Raw genomic sequence first — 13,568 nt, forward strand, 5'->3', positions numbered from 1 at the left:
GTTGCAGCTCTACTGGAGATGAACGGATGTGATCTGGTTTTTGTTGTGGTTCAAAACTTTTCATTTTTCAGTTATCCTGTAGCCAGAATCATGTTGGTTTGCATACAAGGCTAAGGCAGGCTGATGGCCTAAAACATTATTGTGTGTGCGGTAGTAGCTGTTGGGCTGATGGTGTGTATTGTGGTTATTGTGTGTGTGTGTGTGTGTGTGTGTGTGTGTGTGTGTGTGTGTGTGTAGATCCTATGAAGGACCAGTGTTTCGGTGACGGCTTCAGTCGCTTCCTGCTGGATGAGTTCCTCGGTTATGACGACATCCTGATGTCCAGCGTCAAGGCGCTGGCCGAGAACGAGGAGAACAAAGGTTGTGTTATAGTGTGTGTGTGTGTGTGTGTGTGTGTGTATTCATTTTTCAAGCTTTTCATTTTTTTAAACTAGCTTGGCTCCTCCCTCGCTGTTTTAAAAGCGGCGCTCTCCCCCCCTGTTCCTGAAAAAAAAATATCATAATGGCGGAATCAATGAAGCGAGCGAGTAAACTTGTTACACTGTTAAACTAGTGAACTTGTTACACTGTAAACTTGTTAAACTGTTAAACTAGTGAACTTGTTAAACTGTAAACTTGTTAAACTGTTAAACTAGTGAACTTGTTACACTGTAAACTTGTTACACTGTAAACTTGTTACACTGTAAACTTGTTAAACTGTTAAACTAGTGAACTTGTTACACTGTAAACTTGTTACACTGTTAAACTAGTGAACTTGTTACACTGTAAACTTGTTAAACTAGTGAACTTGTTACACTGTAAACTTGTTAAACTAGTGAACTTGTTACACTGTTAAACTAGTGAACTTGTTACACTGTAAACTTGTTACACTGTAAACTTGTTAAACTGTTAAACTAGTGAACTTGTTACACTGTAAACTTGTTAAACTAGTGAACTTGTTACACTGTAAACTTGTTACACTGTTAAACTAGTGAACTTGTTACACTGTAAACTTGTTAAACTAGTGAACTTGTTACACTGTAAACTTGTTAAACTGTTAAACTAGTGAACTTGTTACACTGTAAACCTGTTAAACTGTTAAACTAGTGAACTTGTTAAACTGTTAAACTAGTGAACTTGTTACACTGTAAACTTGTTAACCTGTTTAGCCCGACGGACCCGGTACCGGGTCCACCCCGCCCCCCCAGTTATGAAAAATCGCGACAGAAGATGGTCTATTAATAGAAGATATGAATGTTATACTGTTTTGAAAACATGGGGTCTTCAGCTTTCAGAATCTGTAAACCAACTGTATGTTGACCAAACTATGTCTTATTACTAAGTATTTTAACAATTAAGTCTTACAAATATAAACTTCGTAAATATAAGAGCAAGTTGTGATCAAAAGATCGGGGTTAATTTTCTCTTCAGTCTACAATAACATGCTTGTTATCGCTGGAAACTAGAAATTCCGAGCTTTCCAATGACAGTGAACGCACCACGAAAATGGAACGACACAGTCCGCCATTTCCGGGGAAAAGTAGCAGTCAAACTTCACATTTTACAGTCATACTGACAAAAATCTATGTTCTTGCCAAAATATTTCACTAAGGCTTATGTTATTTTCGCCAAAAACGGCACATTTTAGTTACTTACGTTTCTGCCGTAACTTGGGACCAAACGGGAGTTAAAGCGATCGTCAGGGGGGATTCCCCAGCCATTTTAGTCCAGCCAGACTGAATCCCTATGGAGGGTGCAGTGGCTCTTCGTCGCCTTCTGGTGGCCGCATCGAAGCACTGACACCAATGAGCCATACATCATTCTCTTTGTCTGCCTCAGGCGAAACTGGGGATACCTCATACAGCACTGAGGACCCTTGCATTCTCCATTAATCTGCCTGAATAGCATGGATCTCTTCAGACATATATGAATATTGATTCCTAATCATTGTGTTTATTACTATTTCAATGTTTTTGGGAGATGTATGTTATTTGTAACATGGCTATATGGAAATGAGTAGTGTTTTGAAGTAAAACTCCCAGTAAACAGGCATAATGTAAATTGTAAACTTGACCAAAACCTGGAGACCGCCTGAGTATATTTTTAGGAATTGTACATAAATGTTGTATTTTGGTGTATTTCCATCAAATTTACAGTTACAGTTGTAGTCAAAGACTATGAGAAGACATTCAGTTGCATTATTATCCATGGGATCTTGGTTATAATGGTGATATTGCCTTAAAATTTAGAATTATATACTAGGCGAGGATGAAAATCTTACTTTTTCCATTATTGCATCTCCATTAACTCTGGAATGGTAACAGATATAGGTTTACTTACACTGAATTAATATTCCTTAGCTTCTTACCTATCAAAGGAGACCAGAAATATGCATATAGGCCTTATGGTTGAGGAGCTATTCCTGATTCATTTGGGGTATATTATTTTAGGCGTTTTTTCCTAGGGATAGGGCTAGGGCTTATTAAACTGTTAAACTAGTGAACTTGTTAAACTGTTTATGCACGGTGCTTCGCTAGGTTTGTCCTTTGGGGCCTCCGTAGTGCAGCAGCTTTGCTGTGCTTTATTTATGGTTCAAAGTTCTTTATTGTCATAAGCACAACAAAACAGCAAGATGCAGATAATGTTAGCTAGGAAATTCTTGAGCCAAGAGCTAGCCACAACAATGTAAACAAAGTAAACAAATGCAGTGTACAAACAATGCAGTAATAAGACAGCAGTGCAAAATGTAGAGGAAATGTAAGAAAAATGTAAGTAAGAAATACAAAGTGCCAGAGTATAATAGCAGTATAACATAGAATTTATAAATAGAATAAAATAACATCAAATATATGTACACTTTTCAAAATATATGGGCGTATGAAACGTGAATGAATGTACAAATGTGTCTCTAGTGGGCAGAAAATCGCTTATTGCAGCTTTAACAAAAACGGTAATTTACAAAGGCTTTATAAATGTTTTTGTTTTTTTTTCATTTCTGTTTTGTAGGATATTTTACATGAAAGATATTTTTTTTTCCATATAAGCAGTATTTTGTAAATTATAATTTTTTTTCTCTCTTCTTATGTTACTTACTAGAAAACGCTCTCTGACTTAAGCCTCTGAGGGGAAAAAGTGTTTTATGAAATATTCGCTAATTTGAATATGTCATCAAAATAAGTAATAAGTAAAGAGGTTTTTGTATTTGTTTCCATAGTCAACACATAAACTTTAATGTTGACAGAACCTGTGGAGCCTCAGCAGTCGTGTTGGTTGTGATTCTGACTGTGTTCTCCGCAGGGTTCCTGAGGAACGTGGTTTCTGGGGAACACTACCGGTTCGTCAGCATGTGGATGGCCAGAACCTCCTACCTGGCTGCCTTCGTCATCATGGTCATATTTGTAAGGATTTCACATATAAATATGGTTTCCGACTAGGGCTGAACGATTTTGAAAAATATCTAATTGCGATTATTTTGACTGATATTGCAATTACGATATGATTTGCGATATTAGAGGGAATGATAATTTTTACATCGTTATTTTCATTTTCATTGAAAAACGTATTAAAATGATTATGGTGTGGTTTTTGCGGGGATCTGTACCAAACAAAGATGTTTTAGGCCAGGACATCTCTGCAGCACCACAATATTTAAAATATTTAATATTTAATATTTAAAATGATATTTTGACACATTTCACCTTTAACAAATATTGCACCTCCTGCGATTTGAAAATGGCAGTAGGCCATATTGCGATTTCGATAAAATTTCGATTAATTGTTCAGCCCTAGTTCAAATGAATCAGAGTTAGAGACGGTCCAAGTGTTTAGATGGAAGACGGCCTTCGTTTGAGCCGAAGCCCTCAGCAGGTCAGACAGCTGATCTGAACCTCGACCTGAAGTGACCCCAGATTCCACCTGAAGCTGTGCAGTTTGTTAAAATGATAATGTGACCTGTTGTCTCCTGAGGTCAAACCGATGTGTTCTGTGTGTGAACCTGCAGACTCTGTCGGTGTCCATGCTGCTGAGATATTCCCACCACCAGATCTTCGTCTTCATCGGTCAGTTCCTCTGTTTACATTTAGAGTCATTTAACTTTCCTGTCCAGAGAAAGCTCCGCCCACCCAGGTCAGCAGTAAAACCGGCTTTACTTCCTAGATCACCAGTGTTACAAGTAGGGTTGCAAAATTCCGGGAATTTTCAAAGTTGGAAACTTTCCATGGGAATTAACGGGAATTTATGGGAATTAACGGGAATTAACGGGAATTTATGGGAATAAACGGGAATAAACCAGGAATTTACTAAATTGAAGGTATGCTCTTAATAGGGAACTTAAATATAGTTGGGGAAAATATATTTTAGCATAATCCTGACTAAAACAACCAGATATCATGCAAGTACAGTTGAATATCTATGCTATTCCTCAATCACATGCACACATAGCACACTGCTTACTGCAGGGCTGTTGAGACCACGCCCCCTACATGCACTGTGCATTCATGTTTTTGTTCTTAAATGAAAGAATTGATTGTTCAATAAAATATTTAACACTTGATAAAGTTCTACTTACAAATAAATCTGTTTTAATTGTATTATTTTGGATGGATGTCTGCTTATAACAAAACAAATATTTATGCTTGGATATGATACCTTTCCATTAAATTACCCTCAATTCCCAGTTAATTCCCATTAATTCCCATAAATTCCCATAAATTCCCATAATTCCCATGGAAAGTTTCCAATTTGGAATATTTCCAAAATTCCCCAGCTTAACTTCCCATGGAAATTTACCGGAAACTTTCCGGAAATTTACCGGAAATTTTCCACCCCTTTGCAACCCTAGTTACAAGTAACCAGTAGTAAGGAGGTCAAAGGTCAGAGTTCACAGACATAGATGGAACAAATGTTCCTGTGAGTCGAGAACGATGAAGATGGCAGAGAAGTGAAGGAAAGAGTTAGATTCCCTCTGTCTGTCCTGACTGTCTGCTCTGTCCTCCTCAGTGGATCTTCTGCAGATGTTGGAGATGAACATGACCATCGCCTTCCCAGCAGCCCCTCTGCTCACCGTCATCCTGGCCCTCGTCGGTAAGACCGTGAATCGTTTATAAACGTTGCAGATCGAGGCTCGAAAGATGCCTACGCCGCTTTCTGCGAAAAAGTCGTGATTTACAGTTTCCCATTTGGCAGACGCTTCTATCCAAAGTGACGCTCACATGAGATTTTAATACAACACAAGCAAGGTTCTAGTCAGGAGAGAACAAGGGGAGTAAGAGCTATAAAGCTAAGTTCTAGTCCAACAGGACATAGGTGCTATGTGGCAATGCATAGAGGCAGATACAAATTTTTTTTTTTTTTTTTTTGGATTACACAGTCCATCAGGTGAGAAGGTGTTCACTAAAGAGCTGGGTCTTTAGCCTTTTCTTAAAGATTGAGAGGGACTCTACCGATCGAATGGAGTTTGGTAACTCGTTCCACCACTGAGGAACCACAGAAGAAGAGTCTGAATAGAGACTTAGGGTCTTGTTGTGGTGCAGCACCAGGCGGTCTCTCCTTGGCAGAGCGTAGTGGGCGGAGGGAGCGTAGACCTGAACGAGGAGTTCAGGTCGGTCGGAGACGTTTCGGTTGCCGCTTTGTAGGCGAGCATCAAGGAGATGGGAGGGAGATGAACAGCGGAGTGACATGTGCTCTTTAAAAACCAGAAACAAACCAGAAACCTTATGAAAACAGACTTGACGGGAGAATATTTGTTCCTCTACGGAAACTTTGAGCCGTGTGTTCGCACATTTCGGCCTCACTGAGAAACAGAGACTCCGACGGCAAAGCAGCGAAATAAAATAAAATGTTCTAATGACATTTCAATCAACTCTTTATCCATATCAGATTCCACAGACTAATAATAATATTCCAGAGGAACATCAAGCCTTAATCATTTATTTGTTACTCGAGTCTAAAAGCCGTCGAGTTTGCCCAAAAACCCACAAGCTGCGACAGATTGAAGGTGCTGACAGTCTGACTGACTGTCGGCCTGCAGCCTGTGAGTAGAGCAGCATCCTGCCACCTGCTGGACTAACACTGTTACAACATGTTGGGTCAAAAAGACAGGAGGATGAAAAAGACTAAAAGACAGTTTGTATGTGACATTTATGCACTTACCTGCACAGGTACAATGCATAAGAACTTCCAGACAAAATTCAAAGTCTCATTGGACGTTTGCATTCTTTAATTCAAGAGTTCTTTAAACATGAAGGTTGACAAGAGCAGCTGGTCCAGCAGTTGGTATAGACTTTGTTTTGAAGGTTTTGTTCATTTAATGAATTTTTTTTTTTATTCATGATGTATTGTATCATCCCATCCTGACCAGTTACATCACATTATCCTGATTTTTGAAATCAAACTTTCCTAATCTCTGCTTTTGAGTGTTGAAAAATGACAACAACATTAAAGGTTGATTTAAAGGTAGGATTGGATCACCGGATCCTAATCCCAGTCTGAATTATCAGCATCTGTTATCTTTAAAACCTAATGTTTAGATTCTACCAATTACTGAAATCCTGTCAGATAAGATTTGAAAATCAGGGCCCAGGTTATGATTTTTTCCAAAATGGACGCCTAGCGTTGGGGAATAGAAGTCTTCAGTTGTTTCTTGACCGTATTCTGCGATGTGAAGCGTGAGTGTTAGGAAGGTGAATAAGCGGTTAGGAAACCAGAAGCAAAATCCAATCTGTGTCGACCTGATGTCATTTCCTGTTGTCAGGCATGGAGGCCATCATGTCCGAGTTCTTCAACGACACGACCACGGCCTTCTACATCATCCTCATCGTCTGGTTGGCCGATCAGTATGACGCCATCTGCTGCCACACCAACACCAGCAAACGCCATTGGCTGAGGTAAGTCACGCCCCGCCCCCAAACACCAACACCAGCAAACGCCATTGGCTGATTTAAGACCTGGCCACACCCACAACCAAGGAGACTAGAGAAGTTCTGGACAGAACAGAAAACAGTCGAGGGCTGAAATCACCACCAGGAGTCTTATTCCTCATCAGAGGGAATCTGGATGAAGCTCTTCTCTGGACTTTATGTGGTTCTAATTGTTAGGAAATCTTATTATGTTATTTAATGAGAATCCACTGATTATTGTCTTGCTCTTGTGTTTTTTCCTAGGTTCTTCTATCTATACCACTTTGCCTTCTACGCCTATCACTACCGCTTCAACGGCCAGTACAGCAGCCTGGCCCTGGTCACCTCCTGGCTCTTCATCCAGGTCAGACCCAGACCCATACCCATACCCAGACCCAGCCCCAGACCCAGCCCCAGACCCAGCCCCAGACTCTGTGTTGGATAGGAGTTCTTCCTGTTCACAGTAAACAGTGTTTAGTAGGTTTAGGAAGGTTTGTCATCCTCGCACCAGCTTACTTGTAGCTTATAGCAGTTAGATTCAGAGAAACCAACAAGTCCTCCAAACCACACGACCACATCGGTCGTTTGTTCCTACCCTCTAATATGACCCACAGGAGCGTTTCCTAAAAGCGTTTCCTAAATCTCCTACCGCCCTACTGGCGGTAGGAGATGGCAACAAGTCCTCCAACCCATAAATACATGAAATGAACACGACCTTGATGAATTTGAAAACGTTCCTCTGCCATAAATTGAATTACGTCCCAAAGGTCGGTTAATGGTTAAATTCAGGCAATTAAAACCACTTTGGTTAAGGTTAGGGTTAAGGTAATGGTGAAGTTTAGGCAAATAAAACAACTTGGGTTATGCTTATGGTTAGGCAACTAAAACAACTTGGTTAAGGTTAAGAAAATGGTTTGGTCATGGTTAAATAAAAAAAAAATTAAATGTGACTCACGGTTGTTTGTCCTTTGGAAATGCTGGGAATCGAACCCCGGTCACCACCATCGAAGGCAAACGTATCGCCCATCCACCATCCCCGACCACAACGCCCTGACTTTCACCGTGCTGTTTCAATGTTGAGAGAGAAACCTGACAGAGAAACTTGACAGAGAAACCTGACAGAGAAACCTGACAGAGAAACCTGACAGAGAAACCTGACAGAGAAACCTGACAGAGAAACCTGACAGAGAAACCTGACAGAGAAACTTGACGTCACGTGACGTGGAACCCTGGTTCCCATCTATTTTTATCCCGCAGCAGCAGGAGCTCTAAGCAGTGTCTGTCGTTCGGTCGGTCGCTCTGTTCTCCACGTCTGCTCAGAGACTGCAGACTTCGATTCCCGGCAGAATGCAACGTCAAGTCTTAACAAGACTCCGCCCACTCTGAACTCTTCCTCCCTTAGTAACTACAGAACAGTCGTTTGCAAACACAGCATCAGTTTCTCCTGCTATGCAGACGATACGCTGCTGTATCTCTGTCATGCTGGATGATTTCGTCCTTTGAGTGACTGTATTTCTGAGATCAATGCATCAGTGGCACAAAATTTTCTTCAATTAAACTTAGATAAGACTGAAATGAATTGGGCCTGAGGTGCCATGAATGAACAGGATGATACAAATGACTGACTGACTAACCTGTATTGACTAACGTCAGTTGGATAGTTAGCAGACTTGGAGAGTGTCTCTAACCAGGGCTTGACATTAACGTTTTTGCTCAGCAGCCTCTGTGGCTAGTGGTTTTCCAAAGTCACTAGCCACTCAGCATTTTCACTAGCCACAATTTTGTTGTTTTGATTAAAGTTGACTATGGTGTGTGGGCATCATACTCAGTGTTTACCACACACAGACTTTACTTGGGCAGCCGCCCAGGTATATTAACAGCCTCCAAAGTATATTTGGCGACCCATTTTAGCATTTTTTATTTTTATTTTTTTATCCGTCTGAGAGAACGACGCCATCCGCAATCGATTAGTGGACAATCTCCCCTTGCTCTGCTCTGCCTCTCCAGGGTTTCCCACACATAGAAAACTTTGTGGCTCTTTGTTCGCTCAGCCCCTAATTGCTCTGCGCTCTCTCTCTCTCGCTGATGTCAACCCCTGTCTCTAACCATGATAATAACAACTGGTACTGAGTAACCTGACTCCATGGTCCAGATGGATAAAATAACTGTTTATTCCAGCTTTAAAGTGGTCTGCCTTGACTTAATAAGCGCTGTGAGAAACCCTGGTGAAGTTAGACAGTAGAGACTCCAGCAGACAGAGGTTCGGTCATTCGGGACAGAAAGCTCTATATATGGATTCATTTGTTGAAATGATGAAATTGTTGGTGACGGCCTGTCGGTCTTCTTCTTCCTCCGCAGCACTCCATGATCTATTTCTTCCATCACTACGAGCTTCCTGCCATCCTGCAGCAGATCCGGATCCAGGAGATGCTGCTTCAGAACCAGCAGGCGGGCCAGGCCAACCAGACGGCCCTGCAGGACAACCTCAACAACAACAGCACCCCCGCCGCCCCCCGGGCCCCGCCGCCCCCCCGGGCCCCGCCGCCCCCCCGGGCCCTCAGGCCGAGCCCCAGGCCTCCTCTTCCTCCGCGGCCGGAGGCGAGGTGCGTTCGGAGCTGGACTGGGTGGCCCAGACGGCGGCCATCATCACCGAGGCGCTGTCCTCCTCCGCCCAGCAGGGGGCGGCGGGGCTGGAGAGCGCAGGGGCCGCAGCCGGGGGTCAGAGGTCAGCGGGCTCACCGGCGGCCATTGGCGTGGTGGCCGAGATCCGGATGGGAGTGATGGGAGGGGGAGGGGGGGAAGGAGAGGGAGGGGGAGGAGGGGGGGAAGGAGGGGGGGAAAGCACAGAGATCAGTCCAAACTCACTTGCAGTAGAAATTAAAACCGTAGGAGGAGCTAGTAGTCTAGCCACGCCCCCTCCTCCCACTCCTCCAATCAGAGGGCCACAAGGAGCAGAGGCGGGGCCTTCAGGAGAAAGCCCGCCCCTTCACAGACTGACTGCCCCCCCATACAGAGTTCAGCTACAGACTGGGACCCCAGTACAGCCAGTACAGACCACAGCAGCCAACACACACCATCCTGAGTTATCTCAACACTAACACACACAACACACACACACACACACCACACACACACACACACACACACACACACACACACACAGGCATACACACAGTAACACACACATACACACACAGAAAAAAAGGTGTATTCTCTAGTTGCCCTGTCATCTCATCTGTCAGACTACAGGAAGAGATGAGTAGAGAGGATCTCTCTCTCTCTCTCTCTCTCTCTCTCTCTCTCTCTCTCTCTCTCTCTCTCTCTCTCTCTCTCTCTCTCTCTCTCTCTCTCTCTCTCTCTCTCTCTCTCTCTCTCTCTCTCTCTCTCTCTCTCTCTCTCTCTCTCTCTCTCTCTCTCTCTCTCTCTCTCTCTCTCTCTCTCTCTCTCTCTCTGGTTCTCTGGTTCTCTGTGCATCAGTCTGTCAGGTTCCTAATGTTTGATAAATGATTGGCTGAACAGAGCAGAGGAGGCGGAGTCAGCCGGTCCAGACCAACAGATTCAAAATTTACAGTCTGTTCAGTTACTAACAGATTTCAACTTTACTAAGTTAGTAAGCAGTTTAGTTTTTCAGTGTCTGGTTAGTCCAGTCCAGGTTCTGGTCTTCTGGTCCAGACTCCTGCTGGTTCTGATCCTCCACCTGCTGAGATGCTGTGGTGAAAACCAGCAGGCTCTGGGTTCTGAGGACCTGAGTGAGAACCACTGGACTGGTGTGTGAAGGTTGGTCTGGGTCGGTGATCAGCTTGGTTATTGCCTGGTTTAGTGTGGAAGCCCCTCACCTGTTGAAAAGCACCATGGGAAATGGAGTTAACCGTTAGCTGGTGAGTTCGTCGAGATGTTCAGGAAGTTCAGCTTTGATCTGATCTGCTGGTTTTTATGTTTATGATCGACCAGAAATCTGTTTGGAGCCAAATCTAAAAACTTCAGGACCAGTTTCCCTCTGAGCTGCGACTAATAATTTATCACTTTGACCAAATAATCAGTCGGCAGGTTTGGTAGTTTTCTCTCTTTGCCGCAGTTTATCTTGGGAGATTTTAAGCACCAGGCTTCAGAAAGGAGTTCAATGGTCTCCTAGCAACCGCAGGAGCCACGCCCCATGCTTCCCACAATGCATCTGTTAAGTGTCGCTAGCTAAAACAGAGGACCTACGTGGGGACAGCGCCTCCTGGGTCCAGATCAGCATCAGAAACTAACTGAAGATTCACAGATTCAAACTAAATGAGTAAAGGTGTTTGTGTGTGTGGAGCAGAGCTGACAGCGGGATGAACAGGACACTACTTTACTTTGAGAATGCCTTATATTCTTTTTCCAAACTGTCTGTAAAGTCCAGAGACTTCAGAGCGGAAGTGGATTTCTCACCCAGGGGATTGTGGGACGCCGGGTCCGGCCGAGGTCACGTGACCCGGAGGAGCGGCTGGGCTATGCAACGGGCGACGCGCTGTTTGGAGGAGCCTGTCCAGGTTGTGCAATATGACTGACTGTCAGTAACTGAATCCAAAGCGCTTGGCGTCAGTTGGTCTTCGTGCCTCTCTGCTGTCTGTGAAGGAAGCAGGATGATTGTAGCCTCATTCACTGTAGTTCATCTGAAGCCTGGAGCTCATCCAAACTGTATTTAACTGTTCAGTAAAGCCGGTGCACAAGAAGCTTTCTTTGCACTAAACCTCCTGTCTGTCTCCTTCATTTCTGTCCGTCTGTCTGCATCGATGCAGAATTTATTTCATATTTAATCCCACTGATCTGTCAGCTCAGTTTATCAGAAACGCCAACAGAGCAGCTGTTGCTGTGATGTGAAGTCATGAATAAATAAATATGTTTTAATCATCACTATAATATAATTACAGTAGTCTTTGGTTATTTGTAATGAGATCAAGTTTGAATAAGTTGTCATGGTAAGTATTTAGGTGACAGAGTTGCTGATTTCTTCACTGAAACCACTGGGTGGCGCTCTAACCTGAGGTTATACCGACAACACGGATCAATACACAATATTGATCCTTCAATACTTTTGAAAGTGTCTTCTTTAATATTAGAGAATTCTATTTAGTTTCAGTGCAGAATAATGTGATGTTGGGACCTGAATGGATTTATGTTCTGAAGAGCTTCAGCTCATTAATGTAGTTTACAACAAACTGATTAGTGTGTGGAGACTTCATTAGTGTTTCTAATAAATAACTAAACAATCTGTCAGCCTCATTTGGTTTATTGAGACTGACAGATTTTACTTTGATATCTGGTAAAACGAAAATATCAGGAAAACGAGGACTGCAGTCAGTCATGGACGGGCCGATGAGCGTTTCCTCAGCTTCACCCAGGACTCGAACTCACAACCTCTGACACCAAGGACAAGTCATGAACCTGCTGAACTATCTGCTGCTGGTTTGAAGACAGGAGGCGTCACATGACTGAGGCAACCAGCAGGCTGCATGATAAGATCTGTCCATCTATATTAAGGCAGATTTTCTAACTAGAGTCAAATATTCCGTTTTCAAGATCAAATTCTGAGAATTTGTGTACTTTATCTAGACAACATAGAAATGTTTGTAATTTATTTGTACAAGTATGGAATGCTCCATGAGCGAATAACTGATGTTTAAAGATGCTCTATTTTCCATTGACTGCAATGCTTTCCATAAAGGCAGAATTCAAATAATTAAAAAAAATTCTGTTTTTGAGTTAGAAGTCTGACATTTTGTACATTTCATCTACCAAAATATTTTCTATTTTTTACATGAAGATTGGACATCGAGTAATCAGCGGTTCACCGTGGCTGTACAGTACCATTTACAGTCAGATGTTTTGATGAGCTGTGGGCTCAATTTTGGATTAAATGAATGATGCTCTGTAGTGATTTTCATATAATTTGTGCAAAGTATGTGGGACTAGTTAAATTTAATTAGTTTTACAGTTTTTAATAAAAAAAGAGTGGTGGACTTCATAATTTAGTATAGGACCTATAGGTATAGGTATATAATACATACAAAAACAATAGGATGAGGAAAAGTGAATTAAATCTGAGTAAATCAGAACTCAGTCCATCTGAAAGCAGAGGCTGCTGGGAAAACACCTGGAAACACCTGTGTACTCTGACACACTTTCACTTCAGAGTGGAGGCAGAAGAGAAACCACAACCTGATTAGAGCGCTGAAATAAAATACTGAACTTCAGAGGAAAAAACACATCCAAAAATAAAGGTAGTATGGTAGAGTCACTTTTCACTTGAAAAAAGTGAGTACTATATCATACTATCTTTTATTTTTCAATGTGCTACTTTTGTTCTGTATTTTCACTTGTATTACCCCCATCTGTCTGACAGTCCCTACACAACAGGTTATTATATATAGTCTTTATTTATTTATTTTTATTTCAATTTCAGTTTAGTTTGTTAGTTTTCAGTTTTAGTTTAGTTTTTGTGTTTACAGATGTTCAGTTTTTTAGCTGTAATGGTTTTGTAGAGGAGAAGTGTTTTAATGAGCAGATGGTTCTGATTCAGACTCCAAGGTGTTTTCTCTCCCTCAGCAGGTTGGACCAGAAGACTCAGTCTGACTCCAGAAATGATTCATTAAAATGAATCTGAAACTCAAACTGAGTTATTCAATTTAATTCGTTTGGAACTTTATTTATGCAGCATACAGACGG

General features: G+C 42.2%; 2 protein-coding genes across 2 annotated transcripts in view; both read left to right on the forward strand.

The window, feature by feature from the left end:
* The window catches only part of tmem259 (transmembrane protein 259), a 20,343-nt gene extending 13,476 nt beyond the window's left edge, over nucleotides 1-6,867 (forward strand). Inside the window, exons 5-9 of the mRNA XM_071517770.1 lie at nucleotides 238-360; nucleotides 3,277-3,377; nucleotides 3,980-4,037; nucleotides 4,978-5,061; nucleotides 6,731-6,867. Coding sequence (XP_071373871.1) covers nucleotides 238-360; nucleotides 3,277-3,377; nucleotides 3,980-4,037; nucleotides 4,978-5,061; nucleotides 6,731-6,867 — 503 coding nt within the window. The remainder of the gene's footprint in view (nucleotides 1-237; nucleotides 361-3,276; nucleotides 3,378-3,979; nucleotides 4,038-4,977; nucleotides 5,062-6,730) is intronic.
* A 25-nt stretch (nucleotides 6,868-6,892) lies between these two features.
* Nucleotides 6,893-9,656, forward strand: LOC139642763 (membralin-like). The gene is made up of 3 exons (XM_071517774.1): nucleotides 6,893-6,914; nucleotides 7,138-7,239; nucleotides 9,234-9,656. The coding sequence occupies exon 3, from the start codon at nucleotides 9,240-9,242 to the stop codon at nucleotides 9,654-9,656; it is 417 nt and encodes a 138-aa protein (XP_071373875.1). The 5' UTR covers nucleotides 6,893-6,914; nucleotides 7,138-7,239; nucleotides 9,234-9,239.
* Nucleotides 9,657-13,568: the final 3,912 nt, after the last annotated feature.

Source organism: Centroberyx affinis, unplaced genomic scaffold (assembly GCF_046629955.1).
Source record: "Centroberyx affinis isolate AG114_WGS23_722 - 3 ecotype Tasmania unplaced genomic scaffold, CSIRO-AGI_Caff_v1 ptg000520l_1, whole genome shotgun sequence".
In the NCBI taxonomy this organism is placed as follows: Eukaryota; Metazoa; Chordata; class Actinopteri; order Beryciformes; family Berycidae; genus Centroberyx; species Centroberyx affinis.